This window comes from Anolis carolinensis, chromosome 1 (genome assembly GCF_035594765.1).
Source record: "Anolis carolinensis isolate JA03-04 chromosome 1, rAnoCar3.1.pri, whole genome shotgun sequence".
NCBI lineage: Eukaryota > Metazoa > Chordata > Lepidosauria > Squamata > Dactyloidae > Anolis > Anolis carolinensis.
In genome coordinates this window covers 350,768,624-350,787,168 of record NC_085841.1, presented here as the reverse complement: position 1 = coordinate 350,787,168, position 18,545 = coordinate 350,768,624, and the positions used below count along the sequence as shown (strand labels likewise).

Genomic DNA, 18,545 nt, shown 5'->3' with positions numbered 1-18,545 from the left:
TCAGATAGATACTTGCTTGGGAGTGGGATGGATTTTCAAGCTGAATACAGTGCTTCCACAGGTTGCGTCCACACTAAACTCAAATTAAACCACATACTGTATATACTCGAGTATAAGCCTAGTTTTTCAGCCCTTTTTTAAGACTGAAAAAGCCCCGCTCAGCTTATACTCGGGTGAGGGTCCTGGTTGGCATATATTTGGGTCAGTTTATCCTCGAGAATATATGGTACATTTCTTATTTTTCTCTATTATTATTGGTATTACAGTAGAGTCTCACTTATCCAAGCCTCTCTTATCCAAGCTTCTGGATTATCCAAGCCATTTTTGTAGTCAATATTTTCAATATATCATGATATTTTGGTGCTAAATTCGTAAATACAGTAATTACAACATAACATTACTGCGTATTGAACTACTTTTTCTGTCATATTTGTTGTATAACATGATGTTTTGGTGCTTAATTTGTAAAATCATAACCTAATTTGATGTTTAATAGGCTTTTCCTTAATCCCTCCTTATTATCCAAGATATTCGCTTATCCAAGTTTCTGCTGGCCCGTTTAGCGATAAGTGATACTCTATTGTATTATATTTATTATTTTTCTCTATTATTGTTGCTACTATTTATTTTACTCTATTTTTTATTATTAATACATTTATTATTTCACTCTGATCTTATTATTGCACTTATTATTTTACTCTATTATTATTACTTGTATTATTTTCCTGTTTTTTATTATTATTATTACATGTATTATTTTACTCTATTATTATTAAAAAGGATACATAAGCACATTTACATTGAAAAAGATGAGAATAATGATTTGATCAGAGTTGGACAGTCTTATCTTAAATTTGAGCTTTATGTAAATATTCAAAAACATTTAACCTACGGATGCCTCAATTAATGTAATTTTATTGGTATCTCTTTTTATTTCTGAAATTTACCACTCTCGGCTTATACTTGAGTCAATGTTTTCCCAGTTTTTTTTGTGGTAAAATTAGGTGCCTCAGCTTATATTCGGGTTGGCTTATATTCGAGTATATACAGTATGTGCTGCTGTTCCTTCCAATATTTCATTTTAGTTTGTCCTACATTTAATTTAGTCATTCAGAAGTTTTCCTGTTTTAGCAGGCAGGTTTCCCTGCTTTTTCCCAAATGAACACGGCAGGAATAGCTGCTGCTATAATCTATGGAACTTTCCTTTTGCTTTTATGGCAGCTTGAGTTCTCTCATCAGAGACTGCTTCATGTTCCTACAGAGGGTGCATCTAGACTGTAGATTTAATGCAGTTTGACACCACTTTAACTTAAATGGCTCAATGCTGTGAAATCATGGGAGTTGTAATTTTGTAAGGTATTTAGCTTTCTCTGCCCAATAATTTATTATTTATTTACAGCATTTATATTCCGCCCTTCTCATCCCGAAGGAGACTCAGGGCGAATCACAGAACATACATCTATGGCAAGCATTCAATGCCATTTATACACAGAACAAGACAGACAATTGTACATAGATAGAGGTATATAGTGTTATGGTTGAGCCTTCGGGCTCTGGTAATGGAAGAAGGGGTCGTAAGACTCCTCGAGAGTCAGACACTCTCGAGGAGCGTGAAAGAAAACGTCTCCGGGATTTGTTTGCAGAGCCGACAGATGAGGACTCATTTGAGGGTTTTTCTCAGGGTTTGGAGGAAGAGATGGTCAGCTCGGAGGAGGATGACATGGAATGGACTCGTGTGAGGGAGGATTTGGGTGTTGGGGAAACAGGCAATGAAAGCGTGGGAGGTGATTGGCGGGTTGCAGGATCAGACCCATGGACTGGTTGGAGGGATGGAGCGGGATCCACAGCTGGGGATGCTGTGGGGCGTAGTCGAAGGTGCTTAAGCTCTGATGAGGATGATGATGTTGGGGCGTCTGGAATTGGGGTGGCAGCTGACAGCGATGATGAGCTTGAACTAGGATAAAATGGGGTTTGGGACCAATGTCTAATTGCGTTGGGCAAGGTAATCTGGACGGACGCTTGGGCTTTTGTTTGGGAACTTCCTGAAGACGGGTGTGATTTGCTACTGGATACCTTGAACCTCCGTCGTCTTTTTGACGGGCAATACCTACTTACACTGGATTGACGCTGGACTGACTGACTACAATTCCGGATTAACCCTGCTGCTGGCTATCGGTGAGACCTTTGGATTCCTTGACGACTACGCTTGGCTATTGATCTTCTGGACCGGATTGGGACCCTGCTGACTGCCGTTACCCTAAACCTGAATCCTGACTACGACCACGCTTTCGTTCGCTGCAGGGAGGAATAAACAAGCCTGTTTTACTCCCCTGCTGTTTCTGAGTAGCAGAGAGGAATCTGCTACCAGTCTTTTGTTTACATTCTGACTCCTGTTGATCCTCTTTTGTTTGCATTGTTTGCCAAGCTGAAGCAAGCACTTTGATTTAATCCGGATTACACTGCTGTTTAACCCGGTTTATCCCTTTGAACCATTTAAGCTCAAACTGAGCTGTTTTTTGTTATTTATCCCACTGAAGTCAAGTGTTTGCCCTGTTCTTTGTTTCCTACGGGCGTTTTTAGTTCTGTAACCTCAATAAACTGAGTTTTGTTTTACTTGCTGGCGTTCTGTCTATGACATATAGGCTTTCCCCATTTTCGGCATCTTGGAGACTTGTGCTCAGTTCAGTTCAGGGTGGGTGGGTGCTGTCGCTCCATCTCCTTGCCTTTGTTCGTAAACTGTCCCCTTTGATCTAATTGCCGGCATTTTTCCAGTATTTCCTATGGAAGCCATTAAAATACCTCCCTACTTTAAAGTGGTATTTATCTACTTATATTTTACTTTCGAACTGCTAGGTAGACAGAAGCTGGGCTAAAGGCCAGGAGCTCACCCTGACCCAGGCTTTGAACTGTCAACGTTTTGATAGACAAAATCTACTGCAGCTGGTGTTTAACCTGCTGTGCTAAAGCCCGGCCTTAGAAGCCTGTCCTAAGAATGCTGGTATGTCACCAAACTACAAATCCTAGGTTTACATAGCATCGAGCCACAGAAGTTAAAGTTGTACCAAACAATGTTCATTCTACAAAATGATTATTACCTCATTTTGTATGTCACCATGTGTTTTATTGTATGCTGTGTTTTAACTGTTTATTTTATTTGATTGCTGTGATCATTGTTTCTTAGTTACTGATATTGGTTTTAATCTTGTTATATTTTGTTTCTGTTTTGGGCTTGGCTGCATGTTAGCCGCCCCAAGTCCCTTCGGGGAGATGGTGGCGGGATAGAAAAATAAAGTATCATCATCATCATGATTATTATTAGATGTATGTATAGTGAATGGTCCAATTGTAGCTGAAAGCAGGTATTTTCCAAGGTGAATGTTTCCCCATTTTTACTTACTTTCAGCAGCAACTGTAAGACTTTTACATCTTTCAGTTTGACCAGATAAATGTGGTCAGTTCACCCTGGATTACAATTCATAGTTTTGTTTTTTTGCTCCTTTTTACCACTTTGAACATTTATTGCGATTTGACTTAAAATAAGGGCTGACTTGAGTTGTTTCAACCAGCTGCTTCTGCACGTTTTCGTTCAGCCAATCTTCTGCTCATTACGAATACTCTTTCCCTCATTTCTGTGGGCGGGCGGGCATTTACAGCCAGTCCATTAATGATGCAGCAGCTTCCACCCTGCTTTCCCTCAAAAGTGCTTTAGAGCAGCGTGTAGTCAAGACTTTCACATCCTTCCTAGGAGGAAAGCTGGAGCCCTGGAACACTTACATAACATCCTCAGCTCAGATGCTTTGCTTTCCTGAGTTTTAATCTGCTCAGCCGGTTCTGTCTTCGCGTGTTGTGGGATTGGCGGAACATTTGCTAAACTGTTATGGATTAGCGCCGGGGCTGCAACCTGTTAAAAGCTCAGCTGTGTTTATTTTCGTCAAGAAAAGGGCAAAATCGGGTTCACATGAGCTGGCAGATATACTAAAGAGCTTGTGCTTGCAGTGGATAAAAAGTATAATTCATGGGCTGCAGTTTTATCCAAGTATTGCTTGGATAAGATTGTTCGGAGATAAGACTGCTCAGTGCGCAGGCTTCGGAAAAGAACGGGGAGAGAATTTATGCTTTAAGTATCTACAGTAACAGATTTCTGAAAATGTGAACTCAGCCTTGCATGCAGGATGCATCAAACCAATTGGCGCAAGAAATGCAACAGGATGAGAATCTAGCCATTAATTTGTGACCAAATGGACTTCTTTAAGCAGATGAGATAAAAATACTTCTGAACTGCATTACTTCAAGTTGCAAAAAGGGAGGAAACAGCATCAAGAGAAGTTACTTTTCTGTTGCTAATGAAATTGAAATTCTATTATCTGTCAAGAAAGGAGTGGTATTCGTCTGCATTGAGATCTCTCCAGAACAACTGAACTACAACAGATATTGCCTCTTCTTCCCTAAACATTTTTTTAAACAGGCTGGAAGGCTATCTGTTGGGAGTGATTCAACTGTGTGTTCCTGCATGGCAGAATGGGGTTGGATGGCTCTGGGGGTCTCTTCCAACTCTAGGATTCTATCTGATACAAAATGTAGGCCTATGACTCTAACACAGGCATGGGCAAACTTGGGCCCTCCAGGTGTTTTGTATTTTGTATGTTGATGTTTATTGTGGCATTGAATTATTGCCAATTTGGAAGCCACTCTGAGTCCCCTCTGGGGCCGAGATAGAGCGGGGTAAACATACAAAAAACAAGCAAGCAAGCAAACAAACAAACAAACTGTCATTAGCCACAAAAGCATTCTTAAAGGAGCTGATGATAAATTGGACTTGGCACAACATGGTTTCCAATTCCATTAATTGAACAACTCTGAGCTTCTTTCAAATTCTTTATTGGACATTTGGTGAATTCTTTAAAAATAGCTATTGTTCCTATTTGTAAGCACTCTGTTTTGTAAATGCACACACACAAACACACGCCTTTTTCCACGGCAGGCTGTTTTAAAGGAGAATAAGAAACTATAAAAAGGACAAGGAGACCTTGCTGACATCCCCCAAACGCCTCCATTCCCTTCCCCAACCTCAGCAAGCGGTTTTTACTTTGCAAACTCCAGCCCACAGCTATTAGCTGCTAATCCATCTCCCCACCTGACAGCCAACCAAGCAGTGTTCCAGAATGACAATGTGCCGCTAAGGCGGATCTGGTTAGTGCTCCTACGTACTATTTAAACAAAGCATAATCTTACTCAATCTGACTATATATGGAGTTTCCCAGCGAGCAAGAAAAAGCCCGAGAAGCTCAGTCAGGAGGGCGAGGCGAGGACAAGGCTGTTCTTCTCTCCGTGTGTAACTAAAATAGACTTTTGGTAGCAAAGGTCAAATAGCCAGTGTGACCCACCATTTCCCTGAGCGGTACACTGCTTTTGAATTGCACGGTCCCTGCCTGAGGACTTGCCGCATCCTGATTTGATGGGCTGCCTCTGTCAAATGCCGTGGCGCTAGCATTATCCTCGGCTGCTTTTCCAAGGTCAGGGATTTGCAAGCTAATTGTCCGAACGTTGTACACCCTGAGCAGGATCTCCGAAGTATTAATTTCAGTAAAGCCGTGTTCCTCCAAAGCCAGGCAGGTCCTTTGAACTTGCTCGATGCAGGGGGAGAAAGAACAGATGCGCCCACCTAAAGAAAGAGAAGGAGAGGAGAGAGGGAATGAATGAATGAATGAACGAACTGATGGATGACAAAAGACCCACCAATTGCAACCATCATTTCCAAACTCAATTCCCTGGTAACGTTATCTAAGCTTCGGTTCTGTGAATCCTTTACTGTATTTCTAAAGCAGCTTTGCCTCAGTTAAATTCCACATCACATTGCATGTACAAATACCAGAGATTTTTCTATTTCAAAGTTAATACGTTGTAATGCAGCCAATCATAAATGGAATAATCACTGAACATGTTGGTATCATATTTCTCAAGATGTTACATTACTAACATTTAGTTAAAACAATTTTTTCTAAAAAAAGATATAGTAGAGGTACAGTGTTCCCTCACTACTTCGCGGTTCACTTTTCACGGATTTGCTGTTTCACGGTTTTTCAATAAACTCTAAAAGACTATTATAAATCATAAAAAATTACAATTTACAGCCTAAGGAAGGGAGGAAGGAGAAGCCAAAGGAGCCCAAGCGGCAATGGGAGGAAAAGGAGGCAAGTTATCAACACACGATTGGTTGATAAAGACTTAAAATAGTGTATAATTACTAAAATAATGTATTATTATTATTATTATTATTATTATTATTATTATTATTATTATTATTAAACTTTATTTGTACCCCACTAGCATCTCCCGAAGGACTCGATGCGGCTTACAAAGGCCAAGGCCTCAACACATAATATAACAATACAAAACAAAAGCAAATTAAAGGAATTAAAACAGTATAAACTACAAGCAATAACAATACGCTAAAACACAATAGAATTGGGCTGGGCCAGAGTAATGGGTACAGGATTAAAAGTGCTGATGTGACAGGTGATACATAAGGCTTATAGGGTAATGTATAATGTATAAATATTAAGATAAATATAGTGTCCCTACTTCGCGGATTTTCACTTATTGAGGGTGGTCCTGGAACCTAACCCTAGCAATAAGTGAGGGAACACTGTAAAGGGAAAGGTTTTCCACTGACATTAAGTAGAATTGTGGCTGAATTTGTGGGGTTGGTGCTCATCTCCATTTCTCAGCTGAAGAGCCGGCGTTATCTGTATACACCTTCAAGGTTATGTGGCCAGCATGACTGCATGGCGCGCTGTTACTTTCCTTTCGGAAAGGTACCTATTGATCTACTCACATTTACATGTTTTCGAACTGCTAGGTTGGCAGAAGCTGGGGCTAACAGCAGGAGCTCACCCTACTTCCCCAGATCTAAACTGCCAACCTTTTGGTCAGCAAGTTCAGTATCAGTGGTTTAACCTGCTGTTCCACTGGGGGCTCCAAAAAGATCTAATGCTACTGAAAAATATCAAAATATAATTTCAGGTCTAATGAGGTTTTAGGTACTGAAGCTAGGGAAGTTATTGCACATGACTATCCAACTCTTTGTTCTACTCACCTTTAATTTCATCAATGCTAAATTTAGTGCTTTCCAACAAATATTTATGAATAGACTTGTTTGCAAACTAAACTAGTCTTAAAACTAAACTTCAGTCTCTTCGAGGATATAATAAATATTTCTGAGTTGATGGTCCATATATAGACACAAAAAGTGTTTCAGTTGTAAATACTGGTGCAGTCCATGTCTGGGTAACCAACAATTATATGGCAATATTGAAAATGGCCAAAAAAGTGGTTGATCCAAAGTATAAATCCCACAATCAATCCATTCCTTCCACAGCAAAGATTTGCTTGAAATCTTTGAATCAGAATTGTCTCGTAGACTTAGTTTAGCACAGGCATGGGCAAACTTCGGCCCTCCAGGTGTTTTGGACTTCAACTCCCACAATTCCTAACAGCCTATCGGCTGTTAGGAATTGTGGGAGTTAAAGTCCAAAACACCTGGAGGGCTGAAGTTTGCCCATGCCTGGTTTAGCATAACTTATATGGATCAGAGTGTAACGGACAAGTTATTATATACTAACCCATCTTGATAGTAGAAATCCCAGAAGACACTTTCCCTTCTATCCTTACGTAAACAGAACTTAAGACAGTCCATTGTAAAAGAGGTTCCAAGTAACTTTAACCCAAAATTGCCCAAGGAAGGCTACCAACATCTGTGATCATATCTGCTTAATAATATCTAAGGCAACCCTATACAATATTGACTATGACATGACTAGTACCTATGATTCCACCCATCACATATTTGACAAATGTCCTCTATAGAAATGTTTAAAGTCTTCCATGTGATTTTATGGTAACTTCTAGTAGAAGTAGTAGTCGTTCATTTCAATAGAGTTCAGTATTATCAATGGTTTCCTCTTTCCACTATGGATAGAGAAGTTGCACTGGATATACTGGAAGTAAGCTCCAATGAGCTTAAGAGAAACTTCCTTCCAAACAGACATAGATACAACTGTATTGGGAAAGTATTCCCATGCCAGCTTTGTTTTTCCTGGACCGTCATTGTACAGAAAGAGGCTCCTGGAACAGAATGTACCAGATCTATGTGCCTTGTCGCTGATTAACGCTCCACTTCCTAGATGCTTCACACAGATGTTAGCACTTCGTTAAAAGAACCACTGGCTTTCTCATAAATGCCTTTCATATTTTTTGGAAGAGCTATTGAAGTCGTAGTTGTGTAAACAATGATGGCATTTCAGATAACGGCATTTTTGACTCACAATGGTTAACGGCTACGTAAACCACCTTGGGACAGAAGAAAGATATTTTCAAGACAAATAGGGCCTAAATACCATAAAAGCACTAGATACCATCTGATCTTGTAAGCTAAGCAGGGTCAATCCTGGCTAGCACTTGGATGGGAGTCCACCAACAAATATTTGGTCTTGTAGGCTATATTTCAAAGAAAGGAACTGGCAAAAAACACCCACGAATAATTTCTTGACTAAGAAAACTATGGAATTCATGGGGTTGTTGAAAGACAACATGCAACATGAGGCTACAAGGCAACATCAAACCATGGACGAACATGGCTTGAGTAGAGGGTTGTTATATATATTCCGGGCTGTATGGCCATGTTCTAGAAGTATTCTCTCCTGATGTTTCGCCCACATCTATGGCAGGCATCCTCAGAGGTTGTGAGGCATGGAGAAACTAGTTTCTCTATGCCTCACAACCTCTAAGGATGCCTGCCATAGATGTGGGTGAAACGTCAGGAGAATACTTCTAGAACATGGCCATACAGCCTGGAATACATACAACAACCCTGTGATCCCGGCCATTAAAGCCTTCGACAACACATTGACTTGAGTAGGTCTTCATCTCCAAAAACAAGAGTAAATTTGTGGGGAAAATCCATATTTTTAAATCCAGGGAAACAATAAATTATGTTGGAATGGTATTCCCATCAGCACTAGACCTGATAGACAATGCTGAGAGATGATTGGTGATATGGGACAGTATAAGTTTTAAAGAGCAACGGAACAGAAATTGAACCAGTTATCCCTTTTGATTTCCTTTTCTTTGCAGCAGCGCATTGCATCACCTTTTCTAACCTTGCAAAACTCTGGAGACTTCAATGCCCTTTATGGGTATCTCAGAATATCTCCTCTTTTTTTTGTTAAAGAACATCACTGGTGGTTAAAAAAAACCCCCAAAGCATGAATTTTAATCAAACCCTAACAGCACCCTACATCCCTAACCAAAGGAAGCACATTTGTACAGGAAATTCAGAAATATCATTTCTGGGGCTGAGTAAAACTGGACAAGGCTTGGCATGCTTTCTGGACTACAGAGATACAACAGCTTCCGTTAACATTTAGCATTCGTATGGACAGCTACGGAATACAGTTGACTGCGAGTCTCGGGTGTCTTCCCATTTTTGCTCAATATTTCTATTACTGTATATACTCGAGTATAAGCCTAGTTTTTCAGCCCTTTTTTTAAGACTGAAAAAGCCCCCCTTGGCTTATACTCGGGTGAGGGTCCTGGTTGGCTTATATTTGGGTCAGCTTATACTCGAGAATATATGGTACATTTATTATTTTTCTCTGTTATTATTGGTATTATTACATTTATTATTTTTTCTATTATTGTTGCTATTACATTTATTTTACTCTATTTTTATTATTATTAATACATGTATAATTTCACTCTTCTTCTTCTTTTTATTATATTTATTATTATACTCAATTTATTACTACATGTATTATTCTCCTGTGTTTATTATTATTATTATTATTATTATATGTATTATTTTACTCTATTATTATTAAAAGGATACACAAGCACATTTACATTGAAGGAGAATAATGATTTAATCAGAGTTGGACAATCTTATCTTAAATTAGAGCTTTATGTAAATATTCAAAAACATTTAACCTACTGATGCCTCAATTAATGTAATTTTATTGGTATCTGTTTTTATTTCTGAAATTTACCACTCTCGGCTTATACTGGAGTCAATGTTTTCCCAGTTTTTTGTGGTAAAATTAGGTGCCTCGGCTTATATTTGGGTCGGCTTATACTCGAGTATATACGGTACTTAACATAGGGTTGGGCAGCTTTTGCAAATTGTGGGTCACATTTCTGTTCCAGGGGGTCAACAGACTGTCCAAAATGGAAGAGAAAAACAAAACTGAATGTAGCCAGAAAAGATTTTCAAATGTTACTACATTTCAATAGTAGTAAGGTCCTGTAAACTAACCAAAGGAACAATTCCTTGTGGAGGTTTCAAAGACAGACAATTAATCCATTGTATGCAAGAAAAAAGCTAGTCCAGGTGTGTTGGAAGATAGATTATGGGCTATAAAACCAACCTTGTTAATAGGGAGGATCAGGCCTGATACAAATATATATATATTCCCAGAACTTTTACAGTATGCATTTGTATGGAGAAGGCAAGTCTAATTTTCTTGTCTCTCGACCATGAAATGATCATTTCAAAAGCTATTTGGTCTGAATTTCCTATCCAAGAAAAAGGCAGCTGAAGACTGTACCAAGGATAGGTAATAAAAGTGTAATATGGGCGAGAAAATTCCCACCCACAGCTCAGCATTTATGTCAGGATTACAGTTAAGCTCCAAGGGAACAAGGATTTGCAACTGACAATATCATCATCCCTGTTAATCAAAAAGTCAGATGCTTTGACGCTGAATTTGGCTCCAAGATAGTGCAGGTATAAAGAAGTCAGGTTTCAGGTAGAAATGTAAGAGAGTAGAACTTAGGATGCTAGTTGCTAAAGATGAGGTCCTTAAAGACAGATTACCGTATATACTCGAGTATAAGCCGACCCAAATATAAGCCGAGGCACCTAATTTTACCACAAAAAACTGGGAAAACTTATTGACTCGAGTATAAGCCGAGGGTGGGAAATGCAGCAGCTACTGGTGATACAAGTTCTAAGGGGACAAAATGAATTAATTTTATATGGTGGATTTTAAATGTACACTCTTTTTATTTTAATATAGGTGATTTTATTACATTTTAACCTTTGCACTATTTATTTTAATATATGTATATTAATGTTTGAATATTATGATATATATTTTAGGGCAATGTGTTTCAATTGTGCTGTGCCTCGAACTATGAGGAGAGGAGAGTAATAAATAATAATAATAATAATAATAATAATAATTTTATTGTGTCAGAAGCGACTTGAGAACATACTGCAAGTTACTTCTGGTGTGAGAGAATTGGCTGTCTACAGAGACTTTGCTCAGGGGGCACCCAGATATGTGACCATCCTGCTGGGAGGCTTCTCTCATGTCCCCGCAAGCTAGAGCTGAGAGATGGAAGCTCACCCCATCTCGCAGATTTGAACGGCAACCTTCTGGTCAGTAACCCAGCTTTCAGGTCAGCAGTTCAGCCGGCACATGATTTAACCCATTGCGCCATCGCAGCTCCCAATAATGATAATAATAATGATTTTCTATTTGCAGAAAGATTTTATGCAAGATGACATTTTGTTTGATTACCCTGTAGTTTAACGTGATCTAATAATAATAATAATAATAATAATAATAATAATAATAATAATAATAATAGTAGTAGTAGTAGTAGTAGTAGTAGTCAATGTAGCAATCCCAGGTGGCAGCAGGAAAAGCTGACACAATATGAGGATTTAAAGATCGAACTGCAAAGACTCAGCCACAAGCTAGTCAAGGTGGTCCCAGTGGTGATCGGCACACTGGGTGCAGTGCCTAAAGACCTTGGTCTGTACTTAAACACCATCTGCCAGCTGCAGAAGGCCACCTTATCTGCATGCATTATTCGCCGATACATCACACAGTCCTAGACACTTGGGAAGTGTCCGATGTGTGATCCAATACAACAGACAGCCGAGTGTCTGCTGTGGACTCATCTTGTTGTGTTTCAAATAATAATAACAATATTAATACTATTATTACGAATAATAATAATAATAATAATAATTCACTTTAATCAGCAGGTTAATCATCAAATGTCACCTTGCATATAAGTCTCTCTACAAATAGAAATCACTACTGGCCTCCCTGATGCAACAGGGTTTTTAAAAAAAATTAAAGGAGGCTGTTTCTTTTTTAATACAGTGTAGCATTAAAACCTAGACAACCCCCCATCTGCAGTGTGAAGTGGTATAGTTCATCATATAAGAGGCTCAGAACACTGCCACCTAATTCTATATAACATAAAAGCATTTGTCTAATTTCTCTTTCAAAAGCACTTCTTCAGCAAGCTTTCTTAATTTCTGGTTTCCTTGTATTTGAATCGGTGTAGCACAAGCCAATGGGATGTTCTGGGCTTTAAGCAGCAGCAGAACAGATGGCATAAAAGGCCACGGAGGGGGAGAGAAACAAAGAAGTTGTACAATAGATCACTCCCTGCCCCTCGGAGGGGGATGAAAAAAGGACAGGTCTTTTAAAATGCCAGATTTCTTTTAATGTAAGCTCTCATGGACCAGATCTCATTAAAGCAAATGCAATGAAAAGCCCCCAATCTCATGAAAGAATTCAGCCTGAGACAGTCGGGCACATTCCAGCTTGATGCAACTCCAAAAAGAAAATGCAGAATTGGATATGAACAATCAGATTATCTGGGGAGCTGAAAGCATTCCTTATGAACTAAGATAAATATATTATATTAATATCTTGTTAAAGAAATGTGTAATTCTTCTAAGGCCACTTTCTAGTTGAGTACCCTCATTAAAATATATATGTGACACCTAATTTATACAAAATCCTTTTGGTGTGTATTTGGTTTCACAGTGCAACTGATTCTATACAAAACTGTTTTAAAAGAGATGTCCAACTTCGAGAGATATGAAGCCATGTTTTTCCACTGTATTTTTTTAAAGAACTCCCTGAACAAACTCTAAAACTTTTAAAACTTATCTGTACCTACCTGTTGCTTTAAGAACGTAAGATGCATTATGTGTACTGTAGCTTGTTCAAAAACAGGATTACAAATGTGCCAATTGGATTAATACAAATTCAAATTAATGGGTATGGAGCTACAATTTTTGTAGAATCAATGCAGCCTGACACTTTAACTGCCATAGTTTAATGCTATGGAATTACAAACTGGGATTTGTAATTTAGCGAGGCATCAACACTCTTTGGCAAAGAAAGCTACAGATCTTGTAAAACTACTACTTCCATGATTCCATAGCACTGAGCTGTGGCAGTTATTGACATCAAACTGCATTAATTTTACAATGTAGATGCACCTGAAGTTTCTTTCTCAATGCATTATTTATAGAAAAAGCACTCATTTTTGGAAAAAGGGGGGGAGCGCCCACAACATGCCAGGCACTGATTCTGCTACAGTACTTGAAACTCTGTCTCATTTTCTTGGTCTCATTTTCTAAGCCGTTACTGTCAGCAGTTAGTTTCTTCCGATCCTTCATTTCTGCAACCTTCATAGACTTCTAAAAATGGAAAGTTTGCTTGGATGGAGACAAAAGCTCTGTCTTTTCACATGCCAGTCTATTTTTTGATTTGATGCCTTTCCAAATATAGACCAGTTTCTTTCCTACACAACAGAACGAGAAGCATCAAATGCTGGAGAGAAGTAAGAGGAGTCGGTGGCTCCATCCAGAAGGTCTTAGCACCAGGTTGTGGAAGGAATACGCTTGGCTGGATCCCTCACTGTGTTTCTGCACCAAATATTGAAGGCCCACCATATTTGTGGGGGAAAGGTTGTTCAATGAATAGTGGAAACATGAAATTGCAGATAATAGTGAACCCAATTGAAAAGATTTCTGGTGGGAATTGACCACAGAGCCATGCTGAAGGACCGAAACAACGTCTACACATTAACGAATTGAGTATTCTGGTTCTATTTCAAGTACCGTGTTTCCCCGAAAATAAGACAGTGTCTTATGTTAATTTTTGATTCCAAAGATGCTCTAGGTCTTATTTTCAGGGGATGTCTTATTTTTCCATGAAGATGGAAATCACAAACCAGCATAACCAGCCAAACTGTGAATCCTATCAAGAATTCTTGTTACTACCATTATTTCCATGTACCACACTCTATGGTACGTACATTTAATGATCCTGCATGCTCTGGTGTTCTGTTCGGTGGGCATGCTTCCAAACAAAAACTTTGCTAGGTCTTACTTTTGGGGGAGGCCTTATATTTAGCAATTCAGCAAAACCTCTACTAGGTCTTATTTTCTGGGGATGTCTTATTTTTCCATGAAGATGGAAATCACAAACCAGCATAACCAGCCAAACTGTGAATCCTATCAAGAATTCTTGTTACTACCATTATTTCCATGTACCACACTCTATGGTACGTATATTTAATAATCCTGCATGCTCTGGTGTTCTGTTCGGTGGGCATGCTTCCAAACAAAAACTTTGCTAGGTCTTACTTTTGGGGGAGGCCTTATATTTAGCAATTCAGCAAAACCTCTACTAGGTCTTATTTTCTGGGGATGTCTTATTTTAGGGGAAACAGGGTATATATAGACTCACTGGCCAATACACATTTTGGTGCCTGAAATTTTAGACCTTTTTCTGGGCATGTTTGACCACCTGATTCCAAAAATTGCAACAATTTCCCCCTATCCGTTCCAGTTTTTAGATACAGAACATTTGTCATATGAGTCTTCATCTGTTCGCGCAAGAAAAATCATGATAACAATATCTAAGAAACTAGAGCTGATGCAGTCTATCCAATGCAATTTTCCGAATTAGCCCCTGAAATAAACCCCAGGAACAATCCTAAAACAAGACACCAAGACATTTTTGTTGGGCTGTGTTATAAAAACAATACATTGATATAGTATCAATTATACATAAACATGTTCAAAAGTCATTCAGTATCTTGCAGAGAAAAAAGATCTAGGAATCCCTCAATGAGCATATGCCTCCCTTCACCAAAGTACATTTCCCAAAATTGTTTGGCCATTTAAAGTTAGATAGTATTTCCAGTTTGGATGCATTCTTCATGTATCTTGAGCCATAGCCAAGGCCCACAAAGTGCACCCGGACACATACACTAAATGTTTTTCAAATTGTGGTTTGGCTACATTCCACTACGTTTGAATGTCTTGCATTGGACATGGCAGGAGGGGTGGAGTGAGAGAAAGCTGGCGAGGTTTATTTAAGAGGGATGGTATGTGTACACAGAATAATCTCCACTCCTTAGATGGAGAACTCTGGAGGCTTTAGCTTCCCAGCCAAGAAAGCTCTCGTCTCCTGAACATATCAGTTTGACAAGAAGACGGCAGAGGAAAAATCCTTCCAAACAGGGCAGACACATCAATGAGCTGGTCATATTTAGAGAGATATTGCCCTATATTAAAGGCTGCCACAAAACAGCCTTTCCAGTCCAGCGTTTTTAAGACATCCTTTCTCCGCTCCCCACAATGTCACCTTTGCGGCTGGGAATAGACTGTTTCAGATTTACCCTGAAAAGCCACCCATCCATCCAAATCAGCTCAAGGAATTAAAAAGGATGTTGCCTGCCAGAAATCCAAGGGCCATGTGGTCTTGGTCATGATGCAATGTCCCCCATAAAGCAGGCTTCCTGGCACAATGTGGATTTTAGTAGAGAATGCAAACGGTTGGGAAAGAAAGAAAAGGGGAAAAAATCATAATAACTGGAACGGAGTTAATTGCTTGGCTGAACTATTCTGCATTTTTCTCCATCGCTCTGCTTTGCTGCTCAGCCCTCTAATGAAACCAACCCCCACAAAAGCCTCTTATGTAATTCATGATAACAAGGCAACCTGTCTGCTAAAAATAGAGGGTAATGGGGACATCACAGCATACTATCTATTTCTCCCTATTAAAAGAAAAGCTTTGTATTTAACACTCCCCCCTTTCAAAGTGTCAATCATTCAATATAATTCACAAATTAAACATAACGGTGCAGTGGAATCTGGTGCTGAACTACGTTTGAGTAAACATGCGAAGGATGGGAGAGGCACCCATATTTTTCAATTAGTCGAACAGAAAGCATCCTTAATTGGAAGAAAGATCAATCTGCTTGCCACGCTAGATATCCACATGGAAAGAGATGAGTGGTTCCTAATTGTTTTCAAAATGTGTATTTCTATCCTGTCTCCCCCCTGCGCAATAAACTTAAGGCAGCACAGATGAGAGTCCTCATTTCTACTTTGTGTGAACAGGAGGAGGTACATCATCCCACCCACCCCACATATCTTAGGTTGAGAAATGGATGGTTGGTCCAACATAATCATGTGAATTGCATTAGCTGTCCGAGTTAGAGTTTGAACCAAGGTCTCCCCAGTTCTTGTCCAATATTACAGTGAAACTTCCTCTAACAGGATGGGTTAGACAACCAGTCCAACATCTGAAGGAGGACAGATTGGGGAAGTCTGTTCTAACCTCTACTCTGGTTATAAAACCAATTATGTTTACTTGCCACTTTATTAGATTCCTCCCACTAGGCATTGATAAACAAAATCAACACCCATCAGATGCAGCATAGGACATGGCTGCCATCCAACAGATCAGGCTTTCCTGACTGTTGTACTGTGGAGGAGGCCTCCAAATACTTTTCAGGTCTCAAGGACCCCCACCTAAACATTATTATATCTAGAACTTTAGACTTATTATTTCAGTCAAGATCTCTTGCAGAACCTCTAGGAACCTCTCATGGAATTCAAAAGATTCCAGGAAACCGGGCTGTGGAGCAGGCTGGTTAGCAGCCAGCTGCAACAAATCACTCTGCCCAAGAGGTCATGAGTTTGAGGCCCGCCCGTGCCTGCGTCTGTCTCTGTCTCTGTTCTATGTTATGGCATTGAATGTTTGCCTTATATGTGCAATGTGATCCGCCCTGGGTCCCCTTCGCGGTGAAAAGGGCGGAATATAAATACTGTAAATAAAGAAATAAATAAAACCCTGCAAGACAAAATACTGTAATACCTAGTAAACGTCTGGTATCCACTGGGGTTTAGTCCCAGGGCCCCTTATGGATATCAAAATCGGTGGATGTTTGTTAAGCAAATTCCCCGGGTTGACTGTTCTGTAAACTCTTGTATGTTATTCACTTAACAGCTGTGGGTCCATGGACCATAATAAAATTATGTATGTATGTATGTATGTATGTATGTATGTATGTATGTATGTATGTAAATCGGTGGATGCTCATGGTCCATTATACACAGTATGGTTTCCCTAAATAAAATAGCAAAATCAATGCTTGCTTTTGGGGATTTTTTTGAGTCATGGATGGTTGAATCAGTGGATTATAGAATTCATGGATAGGGAGAGGACATCAAGACAAACCCCATGATCCTGGTTCCTTCTACTCAGGAGGCTAATCTTCTGTTGGAGGGGAAATGAAACCTCAAGACAGACACTTAACTGCTTAAATTCAGATAAGTTTTACTGGCCCATTTCAAAAGGCAAATCTGAAAGCGGTACCCCACTAAACAGTTCATCCTTGGTAAACAGAGACTTGTGAGGATATATAAGAGAAATCTCAGACAGATTTGCTGTTCAAGCAGGCAGGCAAAGTACTTTTCATTACGAATGTCTAATGACATGCTTGATAATCCTGCTGCAGGCTGGAAAACACCTCCCCCAAATAAATTAAAAACAACCTTAGAATAGTTCAGTTAGCTTTGCTTGCGGGTGACTGAACTTTCATCACATATCTTAGAAACCAAATTCCACTCTTTTAGCTTTCTCAAGCAGTGAAACATCAGAAACCCCAATCACTTGCTCCAATAGGATGCTAGAAGATGCTATTTAAATTTTATGCAGAAATCAAGATAAAACACATTATGTGTTTGTGCATGAGAGAGAGAGAGTGTGATAGAAAGAAAGAAAGGAAGGAAGGGAGATTTATCTAAAGTACTGAACATCTGGAGCAAAGCTTTCTTTCCAATGCAAACTGTTTGCATTTCTGCCATGCCAAGTACATTTTTAAAACAGCGCAGAAGGGAAACTCTGTGGGGAGTCTAATTAATAAATCAGAGCTAAGAGAAAAATTATTCAGGAGTCTTAACATCAAGTTAAAGTTTCTCCGTTTTGCTTTTTAAGTAAAGGCTGTTTTGAAAAAAAATATACAGGATGGAGAGAGAACTTTTAATTCTCATCCTTTAGGAATGAGGGAGCATCTCAGCTCTGTGAAATGTCATGTCACAATCAATGCTTTGTGCTCAGAGAAAGTGCTTGGGAAACACAAGAGCAGCTTACACTATTGTTCATGGTAGGCTTTTAAAGCATTTGTATGTAGTGCTTTACACTGGAATGCTATAAGCTACAGACTGATATACTGACAATTCTATGATGCCAGATGTTCCAGAGAAACGAAAAATAGATATTCCCTAAATGGCAAATGTTTAATACTCTCAAGACAGAAGAAAACACTCCTGGCTGCTGAAACTCACATCCTAATTAAAGCTATAAAAAGACATACAAACTTTTACCATCACAACGTTTGGTTAGCTTTTGGGAGTTATCCAAATTTTAAATTTT

At 39.2% G+C, this 18,545-nt stretch overlaps 1 protein-coding gene across 4 annotated transcripts in view; it reads right to left on the bottom strand.

The window, feature by feature from the left end:
* Positions 1–4,862: 4,862 nt before the first annotated feature.
* trmt61a (tRNA methyltransferase 61A) overlaps positions 4,863–18,545 on the bottom strand; it is an 80,299-nt gene continuing 66,616 nt past the window's right edge. For all 4 annotated transcript variants that reach the window (XM_062968540.1, XM_008115729.3, XM_008115728.2 and 1 more), the window contains exon 4: positions 4,863–5,662. In XM_062968540.1, coding sequence (XP_062824610.1) covers positions 5,337–5,662 — 326 coding nt within the window. In that variant the 3' untranslated portion in view covers positions 4,863–5,336. The remainder of the gene's footprint in view (positions 5,663–18,545) is intronic.